Source organism: Trichoderma reesei (assembly GCF_000167675.1).
Source record: "Trichoderma reesei QM6a unplaced genomic scaffold TRIREscaffold_2, whole genome shotgun sequence".
Classification (NCBI taxonomy): Eukaryota; Fungi; Ascomycota; class Sordariomycetes; order Hypocreales; family Hypocreaceae; genus Trichoderma; species Trichoderma reesei.
In genome coordinates, this window is record NW_006711149.1 from 477000 (window position 1) to 489333 (window position 12334).

Sequence of the window (12334 nt, forward strand, 5' to 3'; positions counted from 1 at the left end):
TCATGCGAGAACGTCATGTTGGCGCAACTTTGAATTTGCGAGCTCGATATCAGGGCGCAACCATCAAGACTGTCTCTGTCGTAAGTCGAGCCGCGCTGCGCGCGATCTTGGTCAATGTTGGTGTCGTATCTGCCCATGGCTTTGCCCGCTCTTGCTCGAAGCCTGAACAAAAGAAGCAAAGGTGAGGGACAAGTTTCCAGCTAATCAAAAGTCAAATAAGAAGCAAGAGGCAAAAAGAGCGTCCAGAGAATGTGATCAATAACATGACCAATTTTCTTTGTCTCACACGTGGTTGGACTTGGGGCTGGGAAGGACGGGACCCCCCGCACTTTCTTTTTGCGCAGTGTGTGTGCTGAGAGTTTGGCGAGATTTCCAATCTGCAAGTGCAGACTCTGTAAGTCGGAAGTTGCGAGGGGTCCGTCGTGGGCAAGCACATGCGAGCCGCACTCGAGCTTTCTTTCCCTTTGCTTTTTTTTTCTTTTTTTTTTTTTTCTTATTCCATTTTCTTTTTCCTGAGTACCTACCTAGGTAAGGTACTTGACCTGCCTATCAGGTTACATCTACTAGGTACTAAGATACTAGTACCTTACCTCAGTGATCTCAGCTGCCACGGATCAAGGGATTACTACACATCACAAAGTAAGATTCTGCCTTACAGGTACAGGACGAAATACTCCGTCTGACAATCTGGATCGGGTAATACCTCCAGGTTCAAACCCAGATGATGCCTTGGTATTTCCTGCCAAGCCGAGCGTCCAAGTCGAACCTCGACGTAAACAAATTAAACAAAGCGAGTCCAGCCCAGGCAGGTTTCCATCCTGTATGTACTGGTACATGGGCGATGCGCCGGCACCATGGGACAATGCCGTCATGCTCCGGTCAGGAGCAGATGCCTGGCTGCCAGAGCTGCCACGAGTTTGACGGAATCGCCCTCCGCAGCAGGGCCTGGAGCAGCTGTAGTGTGTGTGTGAGGTGCCTCATAGTGGACTCTTGTGGTCCTGGGCCACCTGGGTCTGAACCCTGGCCATGCCCGTACCGGTACCTACCTACCTACCTTCACAGCCCTAGACTCCCGTCCAAGATTCAGGCGTCTCCAGCTCCCTTCCGTCGCGTCCAGCGTCAATCCATCTGCTGAATCTCTCTCTCTCTCTCTCTCTCTCTGCCCGCTGAGCCGCTACAGGGCACCCGCTAGCTGCCAGTGGCCCCCCGCCTGTCACCGCACTGTCCCAGTGCCCTGTCCGGCCCACACCCCTTCAACTCAGGTCCAGTTCGACCTCGACCTTGCAATAATGCCTCCAGCCCAAGACCCCTGACCCCTGGCAACGCTTGTGAAAGCTTTTTTGACGACCGCTGCACCGGCCGGTGGATACCTTGCCTTGACATCCGGCCCAAGGGCCACAGGAACCGCGACTTGTTCTCTCTTTTCCTTTTATCGTTTGCTCGCGGGCTGTGATTCGGCCTCGAGAGCCGAGCTAAGCCTCGGAGTACCTGCCAGTCATGTACCGCCGCCGTACTTGCACCGGCGATGGCAGCCCAGGTGCAAACTCGAACCATGAGGTGCATATGAGTAGCCCACTGTCCCACCTCTCATGACTGGAGCCGTTGCTCCCTTGGAACTTCTTCCTCGTCACAATGCCGTCTTGAGGGAGGCCAAACCACTCAATCCTTTCTTGTGCCCTTTGCTCAGTGCCCTGTGCCGTTTGTCTGTTCTCTCTGCCTCTTTCGCAGTAGCACCACATTCCCTCCGCATCGTCTGCTGCCATTGCTTCCACGGGTCCTTTTACAAGCCTTGCTCTGCAGTCCATATCGATTTCATCTGATTCTTTCGTCATATCGCCTTCGCCTCTTGTTACACGAGCCTCTCAAGATCTGTGGCCGAAGAGAACTACAATCCACCCATCGTCTGCGCTCTGCCTGCCCGTCTGTGCACAGCATCGGCGGGAGTTCCAGCATCATACGCCTTCGTATACCCATACACTCATTTACACCCCCGAGCTTGTGTCGATCTCTTGGACACAGTCACTCATCCACAGCAAGCCGCTTCTCTTGCCCAAGTTTTATGGGTTATCCAAGCATTGACCCCGAGGATCAGCATCCCCCTCACTTACACGCAGACGCAAACCACCACGTTCTCGGCTTATCGTCCCTCGCCTCGTGCAGCCCCCCTGTCGATCGTGTCCAGGCCTCTCCAACGCCCGACTCGGCTCCGGCATGGCCTCCATCGGCAGGCATGATGTCCTCGAAGGCAGCAATTCCTTTCCCCGACGGAATCACGTACCGATAGTCGACCCCTCAGCTGAAAGTGGGAGACCAACTTCATCAAAAGGTTCCAAGTTAGGGCGTCGGGAATCCAGGCTTGGCCTTCGAACCATCTTCACACGATCCAACAAAGGGCAGAAGGTTGAAGAAACCCTGCGCTCTCCCAGTTCATTCAGCTCCCTCAACTCAACCTCGCCCAAGGCCTCTCCTCGATCTGGTGGCTTTCGAGCGTCTCTTGCAGACATGAACTACTGGCCTTACGGGCAGCAGCAAGTCAAGTCTGAGCTCGCCCTCCCCACGACGGACTACCCGTGGGACTCACCCATCGAGAAGCCAGAAGACGGCCAAGATGCACGATCTCGCAGTCCTGCCAATGTCGCCGGCGCCGGTGTTGCTGCTTCCTCAGGGAAGCGCACGCCGGGCATGTCCATCGCGAAGCAACCTCGTCCGACTCTTGCCACCTGGTCATTGCCGTCTCTGTTTCGAGCCTACCAACAGGCACTTAAGCAGCAGACACTTGCTGCCGTTGCCCTGCCCACGGAAGCTCTTATGAAGCTGAGCGAGAAGACTAGCGTTGCCGAGATGATAGCACCTCTTTCACAGACGGAAGCCAATGTCAGCGGCGGCGTTGGTGGCGCTGGCACTAGTTCTGGAGACCTGTTCAGGAGAAGAAACCGCGGAGATTCTCTGTCGACCACCAACCTCCCGTGGACGACCAAGATCTACATTCTTGTGACCGCTGGCTATCTGCTTCAATACAGCGGTGATGGGGTCATTGATCGGATGCCCGAAAAGGTGCTGCGGCTGGGCAAGTCGTCAGCCGCCTTTGCAACCGACATGATCCCTGGTCGCCATTGGGTACTGCAAGTTTCTGCCAGCACAGAGGACGACGGGGCGTCTACAACCGACTCTCGATCGCTCCTGTCGAAGCTGTCCTTTCGATCCTCCGAGAAGCGCTACACGCAACATATGGTCATGGTCTTTGACAGCGCTGAGGATATGGACGACTGGATGACCAGTCTACGAGCCATGATTGAGCAGCTCGGCGGCAGAAGGAAACTCTCCGAGGTTGGGCTGCCTCAAGAGGTGGAGGTCAAGGATTTCGAGGTCAAGGAGTCCGAATCCAAGGAGGATATTGCTGCCCTCTATCTTCGCGAAAGGAAGAGCCAGGGGTCGCTTATTGACAGAGACGCCATGCGATCGCCACGGGGCACTCCTGCAAGCCCGCCGCCCATGCTCCAGCAAGACTACGGACGGAGAGCTTGTGATTATTCCATACCGGTCATCGACTTTGACTCCATAGGCCAAGACTTGACCAGCGACGACAAGTCGACAACAAACAGCGTCGCCTCTCACGACGGTCGTCAGCTGGACAACCTCCGCGACAGCGCCCATAGGCTGTCGCTCTTGTCCTCTGGCCAGCGAACAATGCTCACGTCGACCACATCTTCGCCCGCCGACTCCCCAATACGCGACAGATTCCCTCTGCCGCTGGAGATTACTACCATCCCGGAGACCGCCCAACCCAGACCCAACGCCGGCGTCATCATGAGTCGCCGTGTTTCTGCGCAGACCATGGGGCCGTTCGTCGAAGAGGTCGGTGACGGCGCGGCGGAACCGAGCCACATAGCCTCCCAGCTCTGGGTCAACACTGCGACGCCGTCTCCTTCTGAGCCCCGTGGCACGCGCCGCTTTATCCTCCCCCCGCTGCAACAGACTGGGCATCGGTTCCTTTACGGCAAGGCTGCCTCTGCCCAAGAATCGGGGGGGCCTCCTCGGTCGCCAGTCACTGTAGCTCCTCGCAGCTCGCTGCGCAGGCTTGCCAATATTCGCACAGGCAGGCCCCTGTCCACAGTGGAAGACCAGCCCTCTCCGAAGGAAAACACCATGCCGGAACGGCCAGTGACGAGCCATAATGGCGAGCTTCGATCGCAAGCATTGCCCACACACGTCCCCGACGTGCCCAAGCTCTCTCGTGGGCGCCTCATATCTGTGTCAAATGTGCCTCAGATGTTTGGGAAGCTACCAACGGGCGCACGGCGTCTTAGTCTGCTGCCTAAGCGAGAGGCTCGAGTTGCTAGCCCAGGCCCTGGGGCTCTTCCTAAGCTTCAAACTGATAGCACACCGGAGAGGCATCAAGACGTGACGGGTCAGTCGGTGTTTGAAGACGATAGCCCTCTGGCGTCACCAACGTCTGAGCGGTCGTATGCAACTATGCCCGCCCCTCTCGCAGCTTCCTGGGCAGACAAGATCAAGAGGCATCGAAACTCGAGAGAGATTGACGGCGAAACCATGCGAAGCTTTTCCTTGGGCTTCTCTTGGAGTAGCAAGCCCAAACGAGCCAGCATCGCGTCCGCCTACTCTGAATGGTCGACGATAGGAGATCTGAGGCCAATCGATACCATTGCTGAGACACTTCCCCAGCTTTCGCCGCCGCCAACTGGGCCGCTGCCGCCTACCCCTACCCGGCCGTCGTCTTCTTCCAGTAACTATGGCCGTACCATGGGCCGCAAGAAGAGCATCCCAATGATGGCAATGCCTCCTCCAGCACCCCCACCTACATGTGCCCTGCCACCCATCCCACAGAAGCCAACTGCTCGGGTATGAAGGGGGAAAGTTGTGCCAGCCGGCCTTGATGATTGCCTTTTCTTTCTGCATCTTTTCTCTTGGCCATCTTCGCTGGGTACGTTCGAGCAGAGTGATCTGCTGCAACGCTTGGTCGTGGTCATGTACATCTGCGATGGGCGTTGCATTGCGAGTCACATAGGCCGGTCAAGACTTACGGACATCTTTCATGTTCCGTGAGTCGATTCTGGGCCTCATCTTGAGTTTATTTGTTTCTTTTTCTTTTGTTCTTCTTCTTGGGGGGTTTCTTTTCTTTGAGTTGGGCGCTGGTGCGGAAGGAAATGGGCATGGTCACGCCTGGCTTGTTTGATGCATAATGAAACTGCATATATCCATTGTTGATGACGAAAAAAGCGCTCCGATGAGGCTGAATCCTGGGGGTTGGCTAAAGCATGATAGAAAACAAAAGTTATCGGGGTACTAGTTCTCTCTGAGTATTGACTGAGGGCAGATCGAGCCAAACTTTTGGAGCCCGAGATAAAAGCTGCATTACAATACTACACATACCTAGAGGGTTCGATGACTCAATGAATGTGTGATGCTGCTGTGAGCTTTCGTCAAGAATACTGCATGGCGCCTTTATTTATGGAAGCTCCTCGCTTGACGTTCGGCACCATCTTCCCTCGTTCCCTTAGTCATTCATTCGCTATCGATTATAATAAGACAACGAGGAACGACGAGGAACGATGCTCTTCCAGTGCGGGGCGGGGTGACATGGAATCGTCAAGTGCGATCCGTACCAACACACACACACACACAAATGCAACTTCCCAGGTTCGTCACACTCGTCATCCACTTTGACCAAGGGAAGGAGCAGCTTCTCAACCCTTCCTTTTGTCATCAACTCCAAAAAAGTCTCTCTGCCTTACCCAAGATAATATTTTTCTTTTTCTGTTGTCATTGCTTCATTCATTGACCGCTTTGCTCTTGACCTTCCTCCTTATGTCTCCAAAGCACAAGTCCAATCCAAAGCAACCAACCTGTTTGTCTCCATTCGCAGCTCCGTATTCCAGGTTCCACTGGAAATGATGTGGCTGGGAACGCCATAAGGAACGAACATGGCCGGTGGCTGGGGACCATTTCCCCCTCTCCTCTGCGCTCTCACCAAATGATCTATTTTTTTTTTCTCCTAGGCTCGGTTCGTTGCCGCCCATCCAGCCCACATTGTGCCTGAACCTGGGCCAATGTTTGGCTTATCACATATGCCCGGCCAATTCTCATTACGAACCAACAAACCGGACAAATCACCACAGCACAGCTGAGAAAAGAAAGACGACAAGAGGTAGAGGCAGGTAGCACAACTGTCTCCCCTTTTTTCTCTCTTACTTTGTGATCTCACATCCTCTCCCACGTCCATTCCAACCAGAGGCAGTCTCTCGAGGCAACCAGACAAAAAGAGAAAAATCATTTGGGCAACCCCTGGACGCGACACGATGCATTGGATGCCCACGCCGTTGTCATCCTACTGAGGGCCCTCGTGCATTGCATTGCCTTCTGTCGTCCTCGCTGGCTATTTGTCTGTCCCATCTCCGGCTTCTACACCGTATCCGATTTGGCTCTGGTGCTCGTCTTTCAGCTTCCAAGAGTCCTTCCGTCGAACAGCAAAAGAAAGCGGAGCCACCTTTTTGTCTCCTCTGCTGCTTTCTCCCGGGTTCTTCTTCCTTTCCTCTTCCCTCTGCTGCTCTACTCCTCGCGACCAACCGGAGAGCGGTTCATATCTCGTCCAATCAGCTGCCATTCACGCATCGACGTCTCCATCCAGGGGAAACAGAGGAAAACAGACACACTCACACACAGAACAAGCCACCAGAATGCCGGTTCTACCGCCTCTTCCGCGGCAGCTAATAGACGGGCTCGCCAAAGCCCCCCTGGTCTCGACAAAAACGATACATGGCGATGCTGCTTCTCTCGTGGTTCGACAGCGCGACTCCGCGACTACCACCTTCGTTGTCATCCCTGAGACGTACGGCGACCTCCACGATTCCCTCCAGCCGGGCGCCATAGTCGGCATCGTCATTGCCTCGGTCATCGGCTTCATCTTGCTGCTGCTCGTCATCTACACAATTTTGGGCTTCGGTCCTGTTTCCTCGCTCGTCCGCACGTCAGATGTGACCGAGTCCAAGTCATACGTCTCGCGCAGCATGCTAAGCTCGCTCCGCAAAAGCGAGAAGCCGAAGAAGAAGGTCCCTTCGACACGCGGCGCTAGGGTGCTCTCGATGCGCCGTGAACGCACTACGAGGACGTCCAAGCACAGGAGTGAAAGGAGGGGCAAGTCTCCAGTCGTGGTTGAGCCCATGCGGAAGACGAGAGAGCGGTCGCCGCTGACGACAATTTCCTCGTCTTCGGGAGGGCGCGGTCCGGCGCCTAGGGAGGATCCCCTGCCCTCGGACTACGACGAGGAGAACGAGGTGGTTGTCATTGAAGAAACCACGCCGTCTTCAAGGCGGCACAGCCGGAGAGCCGGTCCGTCAAGGGGCGGAGAGGGCCGGGGAAGGAGATCGAGCAGCCGGCGATCCAGTTACAGCGAGTATGACGACAGGAGATACCGTCGCTAAGCTTAATGCTAGGAATCAAGCAGCCGATTGGTCTCTTACCTCTTCTTGCTTCCCCTCCACAAGCCCCCTTACCGTCCTCACAATTCCCGACTTCTACTGTCTGCGCCGCCGATCCTTGCTTCTGCCACTGGTTTCACTTGCAAGACACCACGTTCGTTGCCCGGGCGTATGTTGACTTATGCGACGAGGAACAAGAGTCTGGACAAGGTATCCGCTCACTGCAGCATGGAAAGAAAGAAGCAAATGGGCGGGAACGAGCAATGTATAATGTTGTCATTTCAGGCGTTTTCATCTTTGCTGGAATCTCATTTTGACTTGACCTTTCTAGACTCCTCATGTTTAATACCGTTGGCGCACTGACGACGAAGAATGAACAATAATGAATAGCGCAACGTCATGTTTTTGTTTTCCTCCGATTTATTGGTCGATATACGGCATGCTCGCACACTCCAGAGCACGCACACAGACATGAAGACTGTTATATCTAACAGGCGTCTGTAAGAGTACATATACCTATATATAGCCGTTCTAAACACTGCATGCCCTCCATCTGGGTAAGGTAGGCATTATCTCGTTCCGGAGGGTGAAATTCCGTTTCCAAATGTAGCTGCCTCTGTCCGCCGATCATGTACTTCAGTCAAACCCCTGTTGTATCAGCAAAGCCAAAGAGCCTCCATGTATGCAAGAAACGACAAAGGCGAGACATGACAGTGCAAGGAACGAGTCAATCCAGGAGAGTAAACAAGAAGAAATGGGTATGTATGCAATGTGTAAAAGAAGAAGAAAAGAGCAAGAACGGCTTTCAGGCATTCATGCAAGCCTCCCATAACGTATCCCATCCAAGAATCATTCGTCGTCTTCCCGGCCATGGTCATCGTCGTCTGATTTCGCGCATCATCATCATATGTCATTGTCTTCCGAGTGGCCGCCCGCGTCATGAGACGCACCAAATCCGGAATTCCCTCCCTGAGGCCCGCCAAAGAAAAACGTATCAAAGGGGTTTATAGGCTGCGCTTCCGCATAATCATTATGCATGCCCTCCCAGTTCATGCCAAGGCCAAAGTCCATATGATTTTGATCCATGGCTCCGAAGCCACTGTGGGATCCGGTCCCAAACGTCTGCAGGAGCTCCATCGTCTGCGCATCCGGATACTCCATGTGCCCCTGGATGCCAAACTGCTGGTTCCTCTGGCCCAAAAAAGGGTTTCCGCCGCTGGCACTGCCAGGCGTGGTCTGGCTTCGTGGGAGAGAGGGAGATGCAATCATTGACTGGTCCACAGCAGAGTGACCGTCGTCATAGCTACCTGTCCGCCGCATGGGGCTTGGCTGTCCGTGGCTGTGAGGGTGAGAATGCGCCATCGTAACTGGCGGAGTGGCTCTATCTCCTGCTGTCGATAGGCTGGGCGACGACAGGCTATCGCCCATTGCCAAGTCAAACTGAAACTGCTGCTGCTGTTCAGATGGGTGGTGGTGATGGTGGTGTTGAGCATGTCGAGGTCCTGGCTTCTTAGGGGCCATGTCCACGGGAGTAGGGGCCCAGTTGGTCGTTTCCCTTCTGGTCAGAGGTTGGCGAGTTTGCTGTACAGGCAAGCCGAAGCCTCCTTTTGATGTGGCCATCTGTATGGTGGCCTTGGCTGTTCGATCAAAAGCGTCGCGGCAGGTCTCTGCCGGCGGGCACTTGTCAATCATGTCAGTAAATACTGACTTTGCTGCCAGTACTGTAAAGTCGACTTCGTCCATTGTCTGTTGCACGTCGACTCATTAGCGACACGTGTTCTCATAGTGGCCTCGCAGGAATTCACTTACTAGGCGGCTTCTCACAGTAGGTGAGTGCCAGATGGCGTAAAGATACGAGATGCCGGCCATGAACAGATGGTGAGTGGACAAATAAGTATAGCTTACGAGGCTGCTCAGGTGTAGCTGTCTATATATGCGGAGAATCTTCTGTCCCGCTTCGGCGACTTTGAGATATATGCGTTCCTCGTCTTCGCGCAGCTCAGCAGTGAAGGCTGTGGGACTGTTGACCTCATTGGAGGGATTGTACTCTCCCTCAAACATTGCAGGGATGCTCAGGCTCTGTTTATACAGCAGAACGATGGCCTGCCAGTAGTTGAGGTCGAGGAACTCGGTCGAAAAAGCCACACCAGTCTCCTGCTTTGAAGGCGCACTGTCCTTCCATTCACGAAGTCTCCGGTCGATATCTATCCGCCATGACCTGTACGAGTCAAAATGAACAAGATAAGGTGATGGCAGCTGTCTAGACCATTCCGGAACAAACGATCGAGCCTGAGCCCCTGTGGTCCTGGCGACTTGTGCTTGGTTATATTGCAGGACCTGGAGTATCTCAGACTGCAGCATGCGTAGCTTGAAGTAGTGATGGGCAACACGCTTGTAGCTCGGCTGATCCTGACCGGCAGGCGGTTCTATGAAGCCATTGGGGGTGATGTAGGCATCGTCCAGTAGCGAGGGGAATTCGGTCGTGATGACTTGGTCGCTAATGCCAAAAGGCCGACCAACACAAGTGCTCACCAGCCTGTCAAAGGAATAGGTGCACCACCACAGCCTACGCCTCATGTCTCGGATCCAGAGGCGCCTCCCTCGGTCTGCGCCATCGCCATTTGAGTGTTGCGGTCCAGCATCATCTATGTCAGCTGTATCCTCGTGATGGAGACCAAGGTCAACAGCAAGACGCACCGCCACGCCGGTGATATACCAAAGGCCCGGCGGAACAGGCCGCAGGAGCGCAAAGTTGGCAAGCAGAAGCACGGCCTGTAGTACCTCGAGCCCACCACCGCTGCTGCTGAGGCATTCCTCGAGATGGACGATTGCACTTGCGTGATATTCTTCGGGCTGGCACTGACCTCGGCTCTGTTGGAACGATAACCTTGAGCCTCCAGAAGCTTCCGCCTTGACTGGCTCGCCCACGATGACGCCGCAGCCAATTGCAAAGACCATGTTCAGCATATATAACTCTCTCGCACTGAGGCCCCGGCCCTCGTTAGCATACGCTTTCTCAAACATGCGCATGAACTCGCCGCGGTGCAGGATGGGGATTTGTGGATTTGCATGCTCAAAGTACAGCGTGACCAAGCGCATGGCCACATCTCTGCTGGGGAATGTGGCCGGCTGGATAGTTGGTCGTGTATGCAAGCCGAAGAAGGAGTCGCGCATTGACGTCTTGGAGGTCGCGGTTTTGTCCGGCCCGCTGTTTTGGTCTGATACCGAATACTGCACTGCGGCGAACACAACACGAGCAAAGGAAACTCCGGATGCAGACGCGAGGGATCGCGGCTTGGTCGGGCTGACAATGTTGAGCATGGCCGGGCTCTGGTTGCCCTGCTTCTTTTCCGGCAACAGCGCATTGTCCAGCGCCTGACTACGATGGCTGTGAGGTCGCGATATGCGAGAGCCCGCAACGTCGGATTGTCCTGAGTAACCCCTTTCGCGTACGGCTGGAAAGCTGCCCTCGGAACCAGGACGGGAGCATACATCCAGATCTTCAGCTGGTGGAAAGGTTATGTTGTTGGATGCAAGGAGCTTCTCCAGCACCTCCACACGAGTTTCAAGATAGAAGACATAACTAGGTAGGAGCCAGAGGTTAGCGACGCCACAACTTCGATAGGGGGGCAGCAAAGAGTAAGATAAAGATGGCTAGATGTGCTTTCAGAATAAGAACAAGCGGATGGTCTCGGTTTATTCTATTCCTCTTGGGCAACCGCATTGGCTCACCTTCTAGGAATCTCCTTCTTCGTTATGGGGTCATAGCCGACGCAAGAAACGCCGACCTTGTTGCAGCTCGCGCAGCTGGGGAGCTTCTGATCGCAGCGGTTCTTACGCAGACGGCAGCGGTTGCACGCGCTGACATTGCGAAAGTTGCTGCTCTGCCCAGGCTTGCCAGCCGACGCAGCTACCTCGGAGTCGGCAGTGCTGGCGGTGTTGGTGGTGTCTGCGGCAGCACCTGCATTCGCAACGTCGATGGCACTGGCACTGAGACGGGAACCAAGACCAGGACCGGTGCCATTGTCAGGACCGGTGCCAGTGCCAGAAGCGACAGGGATGCCAGGGTAGGCAGCCGAGGCAGCGGCCGCAGCGCGGGCGCTGCTGATGCCGTTGCCTGCGATGACCCCTCCTCCGGGCTTCGCATCGCCAGCCTGCCGCTCAGGGCTTGAGAAGTCGTTGCGCGATGACGTGCCGTCGTACGAGTCCTGCCGCTGACGCTTGACGCTTTTCTGGAGGATCGGGGATGGCGGGCCATGCGTGGGCATGGTTTTAGGAGAATTAAGGCAACGCTGGGATTTCTTGTGTTAGGCTGGCCAGTTTCGCCCAGCGAGCGAGCTTTGCGAGGTCGGGGGTCGGGAGGGGTGTCTGCGTTAGACTCTCTGGGGGGGAAGAGAAGAGCAGAGTCTGAGGAGCGTCTGAGAAAGGACAGAAGGCCACGGCAGCGTGCATGCAGAGATACAGATATTACCGACACCGTGCATCCACAGATCCCTGTCGTCTCCGGTCTTTTTCTTTCGGTCGCCCGTCGACTCTGATCCCTTGCCTTTCTCTTCTCTCCGTCTCCTTCTACACACTCTCGTTACCACTTCCTCTCTTCTCGCCGTCGCTGATGCAGACGTACACGCACACACGCCACAGAGACGCAGGCGGGCGGTGATGATGACAAGGACAAGGGGAACGGTTCTCGGTCTAGACTGACAAATCGGACAGCCACCTACAAGGTCAGATCGCAGTTAAGCCAGCGGGGGAAGTGGTGGGACACCATGCATGCAAAGCACGGCGACTCGATGCGATTCCGTTCGGCCAACTCACCTGCTGCTTCCTGTGGCTTTGCGCAGTGAAGGAAGCCCCCGTCCACAGACTCCGTCTAGAGGCAATGCTTTCCTTGTCCTTCC

General features: G+C 55.1%; 3 protein-coding genes across 3 annotated transcripts; 2 read left to right on the forward strand and 1 right to left on the reverse strand.

The window, feature by feature from the left end:
- Window positions 1-2502: 2502 nt before the first annotated feature.
- On the forward strand, window positions 2503-5298 carry TRIREDRAFT_120060 (uncharacterized protein; the record flags this gene model as incomplete). The annotated part of the gene is made up of 1 exon (XM_006962033.1): window positions 2503-5298. The coding sequence occupies one exon, from the start codon at window positions 2503-2505 to the stop codon at window positions 4864-4866; it is 2364 nt and encodes a 787-aa protein (XP_006962095.1). The 3' UTR covers window positions 4867-5298.
- Window positions 5299-6695: 1397 nt separating this feature from the next.
- TRIREDRAFT_103555 (uncharacterized protein) lies at window positions 6696-7439 on the forward strand (the record flags this gene model as incomplete). The annotated part of the gene is made up of 1 exon (XM_006962034.1): window positions 6696-7439. The coding sequence occupies one exon, from the start codon at window positions 6696-6698 to the stop codon at window positions 7437-7439; it is 744 nt and encodes a 247-aa protein (XP_006962096.1).
- A 960-nt stretch (window positions 7440-8399) lies between these two features.
- On the reverse strand, window positions 8400-11704 carry TRIREDRAFT_35454 (N-terminal binuclear Zn cluster-containing protein; the record flags this gene model as incomplete). The annotated part of the gene is made up of 4 exons (XM_006961946.1): window positions 8400-9182; window positions 9246-11019; window positions 11169-11350; window positions 11492-11704. Coding segments are annotated over 4 exons (2952 nt in total), but the record flags the coding sequence as incomplete, so codon positions are not given.
- Window positions 11705-12334: the final 630 nt, after the last annotated feature.